Raw genomic sequence first — 19016 nt, forward strand, 5'->3', positions numbered from 1 at the left:
GAGAGAAGAAAAACATTCTTAATAACTTTTTGCCAACCTGGCAAAAACAAATCTAAACACATATACATATATTTATTTATCTGTTTCTTTCTCTTTTATTTTCTTTTTTTTTTTTTGGTTAGAGTATAGTTGACTTACAATGTGTTAGTTTCAGGTGTACAGCAAAGTGATTCAGTTACACACACATATATCATTTTCCAGATTATTTGCCCTTATAGGGCATTACAAAATATTGAGTAGAGTTCCCTGTGCTATACGTAGGTCCTTGTTGGTTATCTGTTTTATATATGGTGGTATATACAGATACATATATTTATTACACACATAAGAAATACACCTATTTATCAAGCTACATTGAATCTGTTATCCAGGTGGCTTATTGGACGATAGTATTTTACTGGAAATGTACTGCTTTTGAGTGGGGAATGTGGGAAGAGAGAGAAACAGTGGCTTAGGATAAAGGAATCTTAAGAGTCAGGTGGCAGCCTGTACTTCCGCCTGCTGTGCCATTGTCTCAGGACCACAGCTCTGAAGTTGTGCAACACCTTGGGCAAACACTTCCTGAAACGGAGACAAGCATGAACCTCCGAGTTTCGTTCTGTCTCACTTGAGAGAAGGCAGGGACAGACTGAGCAGCACACTTGTCTGTTTGTGGGAGAAAGGCAGACACCAAGGCTCCTGGGATCACCCAGCATGTTGCAAGGGCTTCTTCTCACTGCCACTTTCCTCCTTTCTTCATTGCCAGGTAGGTGTTCACTCCTTTTCAGATTTTGTTAAATGCCTCAGGGAACTGCTTGCTTTTCATCTTCTCCCAATAGTTGTTTTTTTTTTTGTTTTTTTTTTTTAACCAATTTTCCTAACCAGTTGGGCCAGTTAATCTATTGTTTGGGGAGGCTCTGACGGATGTAAACACTCAGTGTAAAGCAGAGGCAAGCAGGCTTCTTGAATCATTATTTACATGGCTGATCTGAGAATGTATAGAAATCAAAGGGAAGATTTCATTCAGCATTACTTAAACAAGGAATGTGATCTCCGAGTCAAAGATCAGAACTCATCAAAACCAACCTCATCGTTTGTAGAGTGGTTAAGATGTGGCAGATTTGACTGGTCATCACGGTACAGAAGGCTTCGCAAAGTATCTGTCATTATTATTATTGAGACCGATTTGACTTGTCCTGTGTCTTTAGAACACACTTTTATATTTAGTCCGTTCATTGTTGGTGATAACAAACGTGACTAATTAGAAATAGTTGACCAATTTCGTACTTATAAAGCACCATGATTTACTTCATCAAAACAATATTTCTGCTGAGCTTAAATTGTTCCTTCACTTCATTTTGCTGGCTCTAGCAAACATTTGCCTACTGAAAGAAAAACACAACATGAAAGTTGTGAGCGAAGTTTTATTTGGAGCAAGAAGAGGACTATAGCCTGGGAGACAACCTCTCAGATGGCTCCGAGGAGCTGCTCCGAAGAAGCAGGGTAGGGAGATCAGGGATTTTGTTGAAGAAGGACGCATACAATGAAGCACACATTTCAGCAGAAGGTTGAGGAGCAGATGTCTCCATTAATGGCTTCATTGCTTTTCTAGATATGAGAAGATGCAAGATTTGGGGCTTATAAAATGTTCTCCTGAAAGTATCTGACTATCTGAAAGCCCCATTCTGCCAGTTTTCCCCAGAACACAGTGCCTCATTCCTGATTCCACCTGCCCTGAACTCTGGTTTCAGGGTATGTGTTGAAGGTCAGGATATGTGTATGAAGTCACAGTGGCTAATGACTTCATTCTTGCAGGCCCAGATGGCGAGTGACAAGTTTTAGTCGACACATTTAGGAATTCAAAAGTAGAGTAATTCTACTGCTTAATAATAAATTCTATTGAGCATGACTCTCCATTCCTGATAAATTCTCTAATTAGGTTTTAGTTAAATTAGATTGGGTGACATATTTCCTTAGTTTATTTCTAGAGCTTACTTAAGTCAGCATATGGTTGGAGTGCCCAAGACTCCTTCCCTTGGGTTTTAGAATGGTTGCTGGGGAGTTCCTGTCATGGCTCAGCAGTAACGAACCCAACTAGTATTCATGAGCAAGTTTGATCCCTGGCCTCGCTCAGTGGGTGAAGGATCTTGCATTGCTGTGAGCTGTGGTGTAGGCTGGCAGCTCCAGTTTGGCCCCTAGCTGGGAACATCCATATGCTGCAGGTGCGGCCCTAAAAAGATAAAAAATAAATAAATAAATAAATAAATAAATAAATAAATAAAGGAATAGAACAGAATAGAATGTTCGCTGGGGCTTAGAAATAGGAACAAATTATCAACAAGAAGGATGGCGTTAGGGAGGGAAAGATTCTCCCACCCCTTGCACCCAGTCAGTACTTTGTCACTAAAAATGATTTTCCTTTTACCCTGGTTTCCAATTTGTTTTCTAGACTTGGGAAAGTTTAATACACTTCAATATAGAATTGTGCTAGGCATTTCAATCTTTGACCTAAAATTCCTGCTTTTTTTTTTTTTTTTTTTGTCTTTTTTCCATTTCTTGGGCTGCTCCTGCGGCACATAGAGGTTCCCAGGCTAGGGGTCGAATCAGAGCCATAGCCGCTGGCCTATGCCAGAGCCACAGCAATGCCGGATCTGAGCCGCATCTGCAACCTACACCACAGCTCACGGCAATGCCGGATCCTTAACCCACTGAGCAAGGCCAGGGATCGAACCCGCAACCTCATGGTTCCTAGTCAGATTCATTAACCACTGCTCCATGATGGGAACTCCTGAAATTCCTACTTTTTGAGCGAAACTTAGTAGAAATCTTCTTTCCCTACATTCTCTAAAGATGCAACCACTAAAAATTCTCTGGGACCCTTCTCTTGGTTGAAACAGAATGAATTGTTCGTGTACTAACCTTATCCAATGGCATAAAGATCAAGCCGGATCCATTTCGAGGATAACATAGCTAACACTGGGGTCTATTCACATTATAGCCTTTTTGGGGACATTGGACATAACAAATGATTCTGTCCCGTCTTTGTATTCACGACATGGTCCAAGGAGATGCAACATTTTTAGAAGTCATGCCTCAAAGTGTGACATTTTTGCGTACTTGATGGTGGGGGACAGAGTTCTGAAGTGGCATTCGTGAGAGCAGGAGGGACCGACGGAAAGCTGTCCCCCCTCAATCTTCCACCTGGAACAGAAAGCTCCCCCTCGTTTTACCTTCCATCGTGTATTTTCAAGAGTGTCTCCGGGGTCACTGAAATACCTCTGACATCATTCCTAGGGTAATTTATTTCCCAGCCAGAATGCAGGAAGTAAAGCAATGTCCATTTTCCCATCTCCTCCTTTTTTTTTTTTTTTTGTTTGTTTGTTTCTCTGCCTCCATCATCCAAAGAATAAATACATGCCCCTCCAACCATGACTTTTGCCCAGATTTTATATATGTGAAATAAAAGAATGAGGTAAAGTCAGGACAGTTGTTTGTAATGAGCTTCACAATCCCTGAGAAAAATAACTTACAGGATTTCATCATAGGAAAGGAACAAGAAAAAAAAATGAAAGAATGTTACAGGTGTTTGGAGATGCAGGAGTAAGTGCACTGATAAAGGAGAAAGTCTTTGTTATATTTTAGCAGAATATCTAGGGGGTACAGGCTACAGTACTTTTTGAAATCAGTAGTAGTAGTAGTATTTTGTCTTTTCAGGGCCACACCTACAGCATATGGAGGTTCCCAGGCTAGGGGTCCAGTCACAGCTGCAGCCGCTGGCCTACCCCACAGCCACAGCAACCCAGGATCCGAGCTGTGTCTGCGACCTACATTACAGCTCAGAGCAACGCCAGATCCTTAACCCACTGAAGGGGGCCAGGGATCGAACCTGCGTCCTCATGGTTACTAGTAGGATTCCTTTCTGCTGAGCCACGATGGAAACACCCCTGAAATTATTTCATTTTAAACAAGCAATTTATTCTTGCTTTCACAAGGTGATTAGAAGACCCAAAGGCATATGTAAATATAAAATTTGATCTGAATACCCAAAATAAGAGCCCTAATTAGGATGTGCTTTTTTTCCGTGTGCTCACTTTTACGACATGAAGTTTAAAATCACTGCATCGTTTGAGGGGGTGCAGAAAATCCCAGAGCTTAAGTGAACATCATTGCATAAACCCTGACTCAGGGCTTACCATCATGTGTTTGGTTTGGAAAGACATTGCTTTAAACAGTTTTGAACAGAGTTGTAAAAGAAATGAGATTAGCAATATTAGGTACAGAGGGTGCTCCAAACACACTAAAAAATAAATAAATAAAACAGCAATCCAGACTAGTGCCTGTTCTGGTAATCTTGTCAACAGGCTTTAATTTTTCTAAACTTAATAAATAGTCAAAATAATGATCTAACTCAAACCCATGTAACAGTTTTCTTTTTCTTGATCCGGTTTTGCTGGTCAAAACTAATCCAGCATGTGAGTTCTGTGGGAGAGAGAAAGCAAGTCTTCAGATAAGTTAGTAGGAACATATTGCGTTACGTCTCAGATTTGTTTAGTCCCTGGATGGAAATTAGGGGTGTTTGTTCCACAGGCTTCCAAATAATTAGCCTGAGGTTATTCAGATGGGAAGAGACTGATGGAGATGCACCAAACTAAAGGATGAATGAGGCAAACAGTGGTTAGGTCTGTTGGCCCTCATTAACTGCTGTGTAATTTGTTACATTTCAAGTCTCATTCTTTTGGGGGCCTTTTTGGCTTGAGAAAAATAAGGGCCATTAAGGGAAATTATGTTTTCTCTAGAAAATGTCCTGTGTTGCAAGAGCGTCTAAGCTGGAAATCCGTTCCCTTTAAACTGAAGAAAGTGAGAGGTTGCTGGAAGCTTTTGAAGACATAGTCTGGTTTATTCTATTTATGGATTCATTTTGGTTGCTATGGGGAAGTGCTTGGCCATCAAACTAAAGAATGATTTAAATGTTTAGACTCCAAATTTAAGAGTCAACAGGAAGTGTCTGATTTCATGAAACTTTAAGGTTGAGAGACTGACTAGAGGCATGGAGATCAGTGTGTATCAGAGAAAACTTGTGTTGGATCAGCCTGTTTCCTTTTCACCATTTCTCATGAGAAGCGTGTGTTGACACTTTCTGCTTTTATAAAAAATATTAGTTGGGGAGTTATTATTTTATGACCTAAGTTTATCTTGGACTAATACTCCCTGTTATAATAATGAGTATTGTGGATGAAAATCTTTTTTTTTTTTTTTTTTAAATCGCAGCTGTAGCTGCCAGCCTACACCACAGCCACAGCAACGTGGGATCCAAGCCACATCTGCAACCTACACCACAGCTCATGGCAATGCCGGATCCTTAACCCACTGAACGAGGCCAGGGATTGAACCTGCTTCCGCATGGATACTGGTGGGGTTCGTTAGCTACTGAGCCACAACAGGAACTCCAAAAATCATTGTTGATACAGCATTTTAGAAGAGTTACTCTGGGTGCAACATTGAGGAATATATGGCTTTATGAGCTCCAAATTAATGGGACTAATTACATTGATTGGATAGAATCCACTAGACAGGATGTGAACGCCTTATGGTAACTTATACACAGAGTGCCAGGAGGCTCTAGGGAATTGTGTCGACACCATCAGTTAATTTCTGGCAGGAATCATTTTCTTATCTCTTGGCATCTTATTATTTTGAAGTAATTATGATAATTATGGATAATTGAACTCAATGGAAATAAAATGGCTGGTTTAATTTCCCTTTAGGCTTTTGAAATTCGTTGATGAAGTTTGAAAACGAACGTTATTATTTTCCTTTACCAAAAATTAATTACATAGAAATAAAAGATGCCCAGGGATTACCTCTATAATAGCAAGAAGTAAGTAACTGAGGGGACATGTGATATAATTCTTGAAGAAGTGTGACTAGGTAATGAGACATTTGATCACAGCCAATAACATTATCCAAATGATCATTACCTCTTCAAAGGGATTATAGAAGATTCTGTATTTATTTGCATAAAATTATACTACTTGAACTCTTTTTGGAGATCATTTAACCTGCCCCCTCTTTTCAGACAATTATAAAACCCAAACTAAACCCAGAGTTAAGTTATTCTAGTGTTGATGCTATGGCTTTAAGTGTTTTTGAAATATTTTTAAGAGTAAATTTGAGGAGTTTCCGTTGTGCCTCAGTGGGTTAAAAACCCAACATGAGATGCAGGTTCAATCACTGGCCTCTCTAGGTGGGTTAAGGATCCAGCATTGCCAAAAGCTGCAGCATCGGTCCCAGATGTGACTGGTATCAGTGTCAGTGTGGCTGTGGTGTAGTCTGGCAGCTGCAGCTCTGATTCAGCCCCTAGGCTGGAAATTTCCATATGCCTTGGGTGAGGCTGTAAAAAGAAAAAAATAAAATAAAAGTGTTACCTTTAACAAAAAAAAAAAAAAAAAGAGTAAATCTTGTGCCAGTGAAAGAAAAGTCATTTCATCAATTTAAAACTCCATTTTTGACCCAATGGTCAAAATGAGTGTCAGCCGACTTAAAACACCTTTTCTATTCTTTAATGTTAGATGCGAATGGCTCTTGAATGGTCAAACGAATGAAACATCCTAAAAGGATAAAAGAAAATCAACGTGACTAGGAATTTTTGAAAGTTTCTGCTTTAGTTTCCGAAGAAAGTTGGAAAAAATAAATATTTTTTTTCTCTGGAGCATTGTTGGGCTACGTGTATCGTCATGCAAAATGACTAATGAAAAATAACTGTTTCATGTACTAAAAGATCAACTATGGTAACATACATTTTATACTATCACAGAATTTAGATTTGCATATTTTAATAAGCTTAGATTACGTGCTAGTCATTCCACAGAGAACTAAAGCCTTTCCAGTCTCCGTTAGGAAACTGCTGGGTCGGGGCCACACCGTGTTCTCTGGTTCCACTGGGTCTACATTCTGCGGTGCACCTGCAGCCCCTCAGCCTTTGACAAGTCTGTTGACATTTCCTTGGGCCCTTCTTTACACAGAGCAGGGACTGCATCATGTGGGAAAACAAAAAAAGAAAATAGCAAATTCAGTGTGAGCTTTGGGAAACTTGAATTTCTCTAAAATAATTACTTCTAGAAACAATGTTGACACAAGCATTCCAGATGCCAATAGATAGAAGGTTGAATGAGATAATGTTCCAGTTCCTTCCAGGCCAGTCAGAGTGTCCTCATTGTTTGCTTCTTGCATTTTCCTTTTTCCTTTTTTTTTTTTCATGTTTTGTATGAAAAAGATGAAGGTTTGTGTTGCAAAAGCCAGCCCTTTGAATGGAGCCTTTTCTTATTGATTTTGTTTCTTTCATTAGTGTAAAATATTACTGATGGAGAAACCTAAGAAAAATATATTAGAATCCGAAGTGGTATCCATTAGTTATTTCATGTTGAGAACTCTATAAAGTTTTCATAGAGCTTCAATTCAATTATTCTGATACTGATTAGCTTCTTAGAGGATGAATGTGGTTTCTGCCCTCCTGATCTGGCTTTTGTCTGCTCTATTTGCTACTTTCCCTCAGGGGACCCAAGGTTGCAAACAGAAGTGGGAAAATGAAAAAAAAAAAATATGTTGGAGTTCCTTGGTAGCTCAGCAGAATTCTGCCTTGTCACCGCTGTGGCTCAGATTGCTGCTGTGTCGCAGCTTTGATCCATGGCCCAGGAACTTCTGCATACCTTGGGCACTGTGAAAAATGTACATATCTTATATATATGTTCACTAAGCTAAGTAACACTGGTGACTTTCAGTTGGGAAATATCTGAAAATATAGGTTAAAGACTTGAGAAGAGTGGGTTTCTGATTTTGTTGGTCTCTTCTATATCTACGCTTTTTTTTTTTTTTTTAGGGCCGCACCTGCAGCATATGGAAATTCCCAGGCTGGAGGTCCAATCCAAGCTATAACGCCGGCCTACACCACAGCCACAACAATGCAAGATCCAAGCTGCATCTTCGACCTTCACCACAGCTCACAGCAATGCCAGATCCCCAACCCACTGAGCAAGGCCAAGGATAGAACCCCCATTCTCCTGAATGCTAGTTGGATTTGTTTCCGATGCGCCACAACAGGAACTCCCTGTGGCTGCACTTTTATAGCTCTCTAACATAACTCAGCTAAACCCCTGTGTAGCATCTTTCATCAGAAATGCAATCCAGGAGTTCCTATCGTGGAGTAGCGGAAACAAATACAACTAGGAACTATGAGGTTGTGGGTTCGACACGTGTGTGTGTCATAGACGCGGCTTGGATCTAGCGTTGCTATATGGCTCTGGCGTAGGCTGGCAGCTGTAGCTCCAATTAGAACTCTAGCCTGGGAACCTCCATATGCTGCTGTAGTGGCCCTAAAAAGACAAGAAGACCAAAAAAAAAAAAAAAAAAAGAGTTCCTGTTGTGGTTCAATGGAAAAGAATCTGACTAGAATCTGGGAGGACTTGGGTTCAATCCCTGGCTTCGCGCAGTAGGTTAAGGATCCAGCGTTGCCATGAGCTGTGGTGTAGGTCGAAGACGGGGCTCAAATCCCAAGTTGCTGTGGCTGTGGCATAGACCAGCAGCCACAGCTCCAATTCGACCCTAGCCTGGGAACCTCCACATGCTAGGGGCAAGGTCCTATAAAAAAAAAAAAAAAGAAAGAAAGGAAGAAATGTAATTAATGTAATTCAGATGACCATTATCAGACAGCCTGTTAGTTCTGCTTAGCTAAATCTTTTGTAACTTTTTGTTCTTGGCTCAGCAAATGCTGTAAAAGAACTCCCTGAAGTGAAAAAGTATGAAGTGGTTTTTCCCAGAAGACTTCATCCACTACATAAAAGAGAGATCAAGCAGCCAGGTCAAGAGGTACAGTTTTGATTTAACAAAGAATCTTGAATATATACATACAATGTATACATATGATATGCGTGTGTGTGTGTGTACAACTATGTTTAATATGTATATATTTTGTATATGCACACACATTTGTGGGGTTTTTCAACCTATCTTCTTTTTATTAACCTTCACAATAATGCAACATTCTTTTATTAGCTTTATTTTGAGGTTAATATTTTGACAGTTGAAATAAATTGTCCAAGATCACACAGAGAGTAAACCTTAATTTTTTATGGTAATTCTGCTATTTCTGAAGAAATGTCATACAACTTTTATCTAGTCATCAATCATTTATCTATCTATCTATCTATCCATCCAGCCATCATCTATAAACACACTAACAAACAAAACCTCGAAGACTAAAATTGAAGTAAAAAATGAAATATTGTGGGTGAATTCATGCATATGTGAAAATTAAGTTAGGGTTAATTACTGTAATTAAACATAAAACTTGCCTCTGTCTTTTCAAAACAGAGGCTATTAAACTTTGTAGGAGTCTTACCACATCATGAAACACAGTCAAAAGAGGAAAGCGAAAACATGATTCATTCAATGGTAATTTTCTAATTACCTGCACCTGTAAGTCTTCTGCTGGGAACCAGTAAAATACAAATAAGTGAAGTCTAAATAATAATTTTACATCTATCTATTATAAAATGAAACTCACTGGAAGCCCATATTCCTCAATAGAACAAAGTTCCTCATAGAACTTTGTGAGGAACTTCTAAAGCAAACATGTTTATAACAACGGACCCCACAAGAGACACTGTTCCCCAAAATACTTGTCTCTTAACAAAATATTTCCATTAAATTTATATGGGACCCATATGGCTGGATTTCCCACCAGTATGGCTTTCTTCATATTCTTTTTGGCTGTCTTTTAAAAATGCTAAGTACCTGTTTTCACTGACTATTTTGAGGTGGAAGCCAAGTTCTCAGAAATCATCTTTGTGGTTTTCTGTATTGAGACTACTGGTCTTCCTTGTGCAAATAATTGATTAGCGATACCTTGAAACACTTAGAATTTATAATGCATGTGACTGAGGGGATCTCTGTATCTACATAGATCTCAGACTGGATTCATCACTTCTCAAAGCAGTGAAGAGGAGGCCTTTAGTACTTGCTAGACAGCTGTGCCCTCTGCTGGACCAGAGACCTGAAGGACCAGCATTACCTGTCGGGTGTGCCAAGAGCCTGGCTCCATCTTTCTGATGGCATCACAAATGGCCACATCATTTAAGATCTGAGCTGGGGAGTGCCCATTGTGGCTCAGCAGAAATGAATCTGACTAGTATCTGTGAGGACGCAGGTTTGATCCCTGGCCTCGCTCAGTGGGTTAAGGAGCCGTGAGCTGTGGTGTAGGTCACAGACACGACTCAGATCCTCAGATTCCCGTAGGCTGGCAGCTGTAGCTCCGATTCAACCCCTAGCCTGGGAACTTCCATATGCCATGGGTGCAGCCCTAAAAAGACACACACACAAAAAAAAAAAAAAAAAAGAAAGAAAGAAAGAAAGAAAAGAAGAGAAAAATCTGAGCTGGAATAAAAATTTTCTGATTTTGAAACTTTTCTGCAGGGGGCACTTTCAAGAATCTTGAAAGTTTTATACATGATTGTGTGCTTGATTATGTTTTACTTGCATGGCATAAGGAGATCTGAATAAGTATTTGTTGAGTAGGTGAGCAAATGAATAAGTGAACAAATGGACAAATGAATGAGTATAAGTAGAATACAGTTCCTATATATCTACATAGCTGTATATTAAAGAAATACTTAATTGAGGTGCCTGATGTTGAAACTTAAATTCTAAAGGTGGTCACTCTTCTTCTTAGGATATGGCCTTCAGGTCATATAAGAAGCCAAAGCTGTCTTGCTGTTAACCCATGCCATAAAGTAGAATATCTGGGATCAGAACACCTCCCTATACTGGGAACAATTTCAGGCCTTAGCTGGGTCCCTCAGGGTTTCTAGAGACCTCCGATTATTGCATGTTATGACAATAGTTGTGCCACAAAGTTTCCTTTGTTTGCTCATGGGCATCATCTTGACTTTACAGATAGGCTTCCATCCTAGAAGCACCCAGGACTGTGGCCTTCCCAATCCACCCATATTGCTTGCTGGAGGAAATTTACATATACACGTCCCTATACCCAGCTAATCTTACTCAATGAGCTCCAAATCATTTCCTTCTATCAGAGGTGCTTCAATCAAGGTGTCTATTTTCTCTCCTAACCCACAGTTCAGAATCTAGATAGAATAAGACATACTTCCTTTTTTTTTTTTTTTGGTTCAAAATTGATTTTTTACATTCTTTCATCTATGTTTTTACATTTTTAATTAAAGTATAATTGATTAACAATGTTGTGCCAATTTCTGCCATAAAGCAAAGTGACCCAATCATAATACATATATACATACACACACATATATATATACACATTCCTCTTCTTATAATATTTTCCATCCATCTCAAGAGACTGGATATAGTTCCCTGTGCTACACAGTAGGATCTCATTGCTTATCCATTCCAAACATAATAGTTTGCATATTACTATCCCCAAACTCCCAGTCCATCCCACTCCACATTCCACTCCCACCCCCCAGCTTTGGCAACCACCAGTCTGTTCTGTATGGAAGACATACTTCTTCTTAGCAGGCATTGCTCTCCACCACGAACTTCCTTGAGAAGTACAGTTATAACATTACCCAGTGCATTCTCTTTTATATATAGTCTCTGGTTTTCTTCCTAGCTATTTCCTTTCAACCAAACCTCTACCCTAGTGTCAGCTAAAACTCCCATTCCTCAAATAATTATCGTTTCTGAAACAACTTCCAAATAATATTTTAACTAAAAATCCACTAAAATACGCTGCTGACAGCAAACAGGTATCTGGAAGCCTCTTCTGTATAGAAAGCCTATATAATATCCACCTACCATTTTTATCCTGTCTGGCCTTTCTAAACAAGTGGTTACAACCATCCCCCCATAATTTTCATTTGTAACCCACAGACTTTTTTTTTTTTCTTCCCTAGCTTCTGTCATTCATGAAAATGAACTGAGTTACAGCAGTCTCTCCTCATCTAGACCCACTGTGTAGGATATTTATAGTCTGGAATTTTTGACACCAAAGGAGACTTCCATAACTGATCATTTGAAGGAAATTTGGGCTGAAATGACTGATTTTAGAGATGGCAAATCCCTGAACGATATCCTGATCTAAGGGCTCTAACTTTTGCTTGCCCCTAGATGAGCTCAGGTCTTATTCTGGCCGGGAGAGGGAGGAAACAAGGAGACCTTAGGTGCAACACAGCAAAGGAAATAGTACTCAGTCCATAATAGGGGGGTCGAATCACGTGTGGTCTGCCGTATTTGATCTCTTTAATAGTCATAATGTCCTGGGACTTCCTGGTGAATGTGTACATATTGCCTGTAACCTTTGCTAATAACCCTGTTTTATGGAACAAAGTCAGAAGCCAGTACCTGATAACATCGTCTTTAAAATACTTCTGCATAGACTTCTCTATCTTCTCCTGTATCTAGAAATCTAACTCTAAAACAGTTCTCCTTTCCCACACAGATTACTTAAGGTGATATTTTCTCTTTCTGAACACCCGAGACTATGTTTTCTTCCTGATAATCTCTTCCTGCTTTAGAGAAGAGGTTCCTGTTATTTTGCCCATGTTCTGATCTTCACTTACTTAGCCTGGAGAAGATCTCCAGACATCAGTGAGAGGTTTGCAGGTCTTTGGGTCTACATGCACATGATTCCTTCTTCTCAAATAACTTCCAACCCTGCTTCACCCGGCTAATTTGTATCTCAGCTTACATGCTGCTTCCTCAAAAAAGCCTTTCTTGCCTTTAAGATGTTAGATATCCTACCCTGGTTCCATATATATACCCTTGGTCATATAATTCACTTTTATTATCTATCCTTCCACAAGATTATAAGCTTTCTGACAGTAGGTACCAATTTCTCCTGCTTAGAGAACAATTTCCAAAACTAAACCATATCTGGCATATAACCAGCATTCACATAGTATTTGTAGAATGTGCGTCTGGACACATGGATAGTTGGGGTGGTGTAAAGGTCTCAGATAACTTGTCTATGGTTGGCAGTTGTTTGATTTGTTAAAAAAAAAAAAAGCAGAAGGAGGCATTTGAAACTATAAAGACGACTGCTAAAGAAAAGCAGGCACTGCTTTCTAATGATTAAACGGATGGACATAGCCAAATGAATATTGGGGTGTGTGTGTGTGTGTTTAATTACCATAAATGTGTGTGCACTTCTGCAGGAAAAATTTGAAACTGAGTTGAAGTATGAAATGACAGTGAATGGAAAAATCGCAGTGCTTTATTTGAAAAAAAACAAGTAAGTGTCTTTACTTCTGATATTATCCTCACCAGCAGCCCGTTAGCATGTGGAAAGTGTGCTAATTGTGTCTGTTACTACTTACGGCTCCTGCAAACCTTGGCTCCTACCATCAACTGACCCAAGGGGTTCAGCGAATATTTGTCCATTCTGAAGTAGTAGAGATATATTGGATAAAGTTTACTAGTGTTTTTGAGAGTTTTAATCATAAAACACAGTGAATGATGGGGGAGCAGACCAATTTTATCAATTTCTGTGAAATAACACATCGATTTTTAAATCTTTCCCCTACATTATTGCATTTTGTTATTCTAACATTGAAAGATTAGGTATTAAAGCAATATGCAACTGTTTTCATCAAAAAAAAAAAAAAAGACATACATAAGTTAAACTCTAGGGCCAAAATAAAAAAAAAAGTCAGTGGTAAAACCAGAATTGGGGTCCCCCAATTTTAACACCAGTGCTGTTTCTACCCAGCCAAACACTAACCCTTTATTTTTTTTCTATGCATTACATTGTCTCTCATTCCTTCATTCTCTTATTCAGTTTATCTGAATTCAACATTCCTTTTCGAATGGCACTGCCTCAGCTCTCACCCAGATCTCGCTCTTCCTATATCTAGACTATTTCAAAAGTAGTTTTTCCAAATTCTATGCTTCAAGCTTCTCAATTCCTCAATTGTTCAATATAGGCAGCAAGATATTTTTTTCTCCCTCAAATAGACTATCACCTTTTGCAAAAAGGCACAATTGAATAGAGTTTGGAAGCAGTGTGGTACAATGTAAATAGTGCAGGTTTTGCTTTTTTTTTTTTTTTTTTTTTTTTTAGGGCTGCACCCATGGTATATGGAAGTTCCCAGGCTAGGGGCTGAATCTGAGCTACAGCTGCCAGGCTTCACCACAGCCACAGCAATGTGGGATCCAAGACGCATCTGCAGCCCATACCAAAGCTCTTGGGAATGCCAGATGGATCCATAACCCACTGAGGGAAGCCAAGGATCAACCCGAATCCTCTTGGATACTAGCCAGATTCTTTTCCACTGTGCCACAAGGGGAACTCTAATAGTACAGGCTTTGAATCCAGGCAGACCTGGATGCAATGCTTTGCCACCTGAGCTTAATCTCACCTGGAAAATAAGGAGAGTGATATTTATCTTGCGGGATTGTTGAAATGAGTCAATGATTCACAGATCATGTTTTAACCCAGTGGCCCGTATGGAGATGACATTTTTTTTTTCTTTGCTTTTTAGGGCTACACTTGGAGCGTATGGAAGTTCCCAGGCTAGGAGCCAAATCAGAACTGCAGCTGCCACAACCACAGAAATGCGGGATGCAAGCCGTGTCTGCAACCTACATCACAAGCTCATCATTGTACTGGATTCTTAACCCACTGAGTGAGACCAGGGATGAACCACATCCTCATGGATACTAGTCGGGTTCATTTCTGCTGAAGCACAACGGGAACTCCAAAATGGCATTTAATACATACTAGTGACTATCTTTTCTCCTTGCCTTGCTTCTTTTTTTGTTTGTTTGTTTTGGTTTTGTTTTTCTGGCCATGTCCATGCCATGCAGAATTTCCCCAGGGAAATTTGAGGTCAGGGATCAAACTCAAGCCACAGCAGTGGCAATACCAAATCCCTAACAGATGGGCCATCGGGGAACTCTGAACTCTGCCCTGCCTCTTTAAAAATATAGTCAGGCTCCTATTTTCTGGTGGGTAATGGAAAGAATTTGAAGAAGCTCGATGAAAATGCTGAAAGGTTCCTAACTACCAAAAGCAAGTCCGTTTTCAGTATATTTTCCACGGCTGCAGTTGTTGACAGTGACCAGTAACTGGCAAGTACCGGGTGAAAATGCAGTTATCTGTAGCTGGTGAGGAACTTTGTGATTTTCAGTCATTTTTTTTTAAAATCAATTATTCCCTTCTTAGTTCCATTTCTTCCTCGAGTCTCTCCTCAGACGGGAATGTAAAGTTTGATGAGGAAACAGACATTGTTCCGCATTCCTCGGGAATGGCCCTGCCTCCCCACTCTCTCCCATTTAAACATCCCTTTCATTTGTCTTGAGCTTTGGAATTGTCTTTTTTTTTTTTTTTGTCTTTTTGCTATTTCTTTGGGCCGCTTCCGCGGCATATGGAGGTTCCCAGGCTAGGGGTCGAATTGGAGCTGTAGCCACTGGCCTACGCCAGAGCCACAGCAACGCGGGATCCGAGCCGCGTCTGCAACCTACACCACAGTTCATGGCAACGCCGGATCGTTAACCCACTGAGCAAGGGCAGGGACCGAACCCCCAACCTCATGGTTCCTAGTCGAATTCGTTAACCACTGCGCCACGACGGGAACTCCCTGGATTTGTCTTGAGGGGCTAGGAGGAAGCACTCAGGAGGTAAAACTTTTCTCCACATCCAAGGAAAGTTGTCACTTTGATCGCCAGACTTTGCAATTAGCACCAGTTAATATGACTTTTTTTTTTCTTCTCCAGGGATCTCCTTGCACCAGGCTACACGGAAACACATTATAATTCCAGTGGAAAGGAGGTCACCACAAGCCCACAGATCATGGTACAACAAAGTATCCCAGATTTTTTTTTTTTTTTTTTTTTTTTGCTTTTTAGGGCCACACCCATGGCATATGGAAGTTCCCAGGCTAGGGGGTCCAATCGGAGCTACAGCTGCCTGATTCGAGCTGCGTCTGTGACCTACACCACAGCTTCCTGCAACGCCAGATCCTTAACCCACTGAGCGAGGCCAGGGATCAAACCCGCATCCTCAGGGATCCTAGTCGGGTTAACGGCTGAGCCACGAAGGGAACTCCCCCAGACTCATTGTTAACTGGGGTGTGACTCACACATTCAGGAGCAGTGTCATTGCCAGACAAGTAGTGAAACTGAAATGGCATTATAGCAACAATGCCTTTTTTCAGCGATAGCCATCTCCTAATAGATCCCCTAATATTTTCACGCTTTGGTAAGAACAAACACACTCCTTAACAACCATGGAAACCCTTTCTAGCCTTCAATGGCTCCTCATAGGGGAGTGTGCAGAAAAGTAAAGAATTAAATGTATCTAGTGTTCTTCCTAGTGACATGAGAAAAGTAAAGAATTGAATGCATAAAATGAGAATTTCATGAGAAAAGTGAAAAATAATGTGCATCTAGTATTCTTACTCAGTGTCAATCACCTCTTCTAGATCATGTAGTCTTTCAAACTCAAGACTCTTTCTCCAGTGGTAAAATTGCAGACTTCTAGTTTTCCCTAAATAATTTCCATGCATAACACTTACTCAGAGAAGACAGTAAGTGGTATGAAGGGGGTTTTATCATTGCCATTTTTTCTGATCAGCATTTTCTTTTTTCTTTCTTTCTTTTTTTATTTTATTTTATTTTATTTTATTTTATTTTATTTTTTTTGTCTTTTCTAGGGCCGAACCCACAGCATATAGAGGTTCCCAGGCAAGGGGTCTAATGAGAGCTGTAGTCGCCGTGCCTACACCAGAGCCACAGCAACGCCAGATGCTTAACCCACTGAGTGAGGCCAGGGATCAAACCCGCAACCTTGTGGGTCCTAGTCAGATTCGTTAACCACTGCGCCACAACGGGAACTCCATGAGCAGCATTTTCTATTGGAAGACTTTGAAGCATTCTCCTCCATAGCAATGCACAGAGGTTTATGTGGGCCGATACCCCATCTGTCCCAAAGCAGAAAGATGTATTAGACTAAAGTACGTGAAAAAGTGTTAAGATTGAGTATTTTGTTTCAAGTGGAGGCAGAAATATTGTACTAATCCAATTAATCTGGTGGAGCTCTTTGAATAAATCAAGAAATAACCACACAACTTGAGGAACCTATTCATTAGAAAGAGCTCCCACATGTTAGGAAGATTTAATGAATAATGAACCAAGGGATAGAATGTATGTTTGAGGTTTGTAGGGGCTCGGGTTTTAAATTTACATCTATGAATTTGTTTCTTCCAGATTGCATCCACTCCTGTTATCTAACTAAGCATTCAGGATCATTAACTAAATATTTAAGATTTGAACCACAAAAGGCTTCCTTTAAAATTTTTTTACAGCTTTCAATTGACTGCTGTTCAGCATAAAATGATTTGAAAACATTATAGATCCTGTTCCAAGATTTCAAACTGAAAGGTAGCAGGGGGTCTAAAGTACACACACACGTTCCCTTCAAAAAAACCCTTTTCCATTTTCTTTAGGATAACTGTTACTACCAAGGACACATCATTAATGAAACGGTTTCCGATGCTAGCATCAGCACGTGTAGGGGTCTCAGGTAAGGTTTCGCAGTGGTTTGTATATGCCTGTAATGATGGTGCATTATGTGTGTTTAATAATTTAAAGAGTCACAAATATGATTCAGTATACTCCAGTTGAAGATGAGTCCTAAGGGCTCACATTTGAAATGTGGAGGAAACATGGCTTTTCTTGGCAGTTGTTTGCAAATTATACCTCTGAATCGCCTGCAGATTTGCTTTGGTTTGTTTGCTTGCTTTCGAAATAGCGGTTTTCAAGTCCCAGTTTTAGAGTCAGAATCTGTAGGGAATGGGAGCTCCTCTCCTCCTACTCTCTTCGCTCTAAACTCTCTCTCTCAAGCGTGTCTTGTCCATGCCTATGAGATCCATTTCTTCCTGGATGTTAATGACCCCCTCCCACGTATCTGTCTATAGTAAGATATCTCTTCTGAGGCCCAGACTTGACTATCTCATGTCCTCTTCCATACCTCTTCATATCTGTGTATCTTGAGGAAATCGCAACCTTAATATGTTCCAAATCATACTAATGATATTCTCCTCAATACAGTATTTCTTCAGTGTTTCCTATTTCAGTGAATGAAATAGTCAACCAACCACTTGCCTAATCCAGAAACCTACATTCCTTGATGACATCTTGCCTCTCAAATACTCATTTTAAATCCATTAACAGGCCCTATTGCTAGTCTTCTTTTTTTTTTTTTTTCTTTTTCTTTTTCTTTTCAAGGGCAGGAGGTAAAAGGAAAAGAGCAGCAACTAATGAATAATAGGTCCTTCCTAAATAATGGTTACATGAATCTTAGCTCTGGGGTTCGGCAAAGAGAATTGAGAAGACATTGATAATATTCATTGATCATGTGCTTTATATATTATCTCCTTCAATCTTGCAACTATCCTACTAGGTCAGTATCATTATTCCCATTTTATGGGTAGAGAAACTGAGGTTATGTGCATTTAAGTCATAGACCAAGAATATTTTGTTTCTTTTTAGGGCTGAACCTTAGGCATATGGAAATTCCCAGGATAGGGGTTGAATCAGAGCTGCAGCTACTGGTCTATGCCACAGCCTCAGCAATGCCAGATCTGAGCAGCATCTGCCACCTACCCCACAGCTTGTGGCAACGCTGGATACTTAACCCACTGAGTGAGGCTGGGGATCAAACCCACATCCTTATGGATACTAGTCAGGTTTGTTACTGCTGAGCCACCAGGGGAACTTCCTAGATCAAGAATTTTAACCCTTATCTGTAAGACTCCAAAGTCTCTTTCATTGTCAGTGGACATTTCAAGAAGATGAGACATGGGAACTGGAAGAATACTGGACTGGACTGAGCTCTGACATTCTAGCACCAGCTCTGACATAGATTAGCTGAATGACTGCACTAGTCAATTCCATAAATTTAGGTAATCTCTAGGAGTCTTCTCAGCGGTAATATTTTAATATATTCTATTGCCAGGACCTTGGAATGCTTTGGCATTGGCAATGTTTTAGAGTTTACAAGTCTTTCA

The 19016-nt window shown here is 40.0% G+C and overlaps 1 protein-coding gene across 3 annotated transcripts in view; it reads left to right on the forward strand.

Moving 5' to 3' along the window:
• The window catches only part of ADAM28 (ADAM metallopeptidase domain 28), a 63454-nt gene continuing 44965 nt past the window's right edge, over positions 528-19016 (forward strand). For 2 of the 3 annotated variants that reach the window (XR_307326.3, XM_005670435.3), the window contains exons 1-5: positions 528-745; positions 8738-8841; positions 13164-13240; positions 15724-15802; positions 17454-17530. Coding sequence is in view for 2 of the 3 variants with exons in the window: in XM_005670435.3 (XP_005670492.2) it covers positions 694-745; positions 8738-8841; positions 13164-13240; positions 15724-15802; positions 17454-17530 (389 nt within the window). In the remaining variant the exon portion in view is untranslated. The remainder of the gene's footprint in view (positions 746-8737; positions 8842-13163; positions 13241-15723; positions 15803-17453; positions 17531-19016) is intronic. The other variant, XM_005670434.3, reaches the window with a different exon arrangement.

The sequence above is a fragment of the Sus scrofa genome, chromosome 14, assembly GCF_000003025.6.
Source record: "Sus scrofa isolate TJ Tabasco breed Duroc chromosome 14, Sscrofa11.1, whole genome shotgun sequence".
NCBI classification, from domain to species: domain Eukaryota; kingdom Metazoa; phylum Chordata; class Mammalia; order Artiodactyla; family Suidae; genus Sus; species Sus scrofa.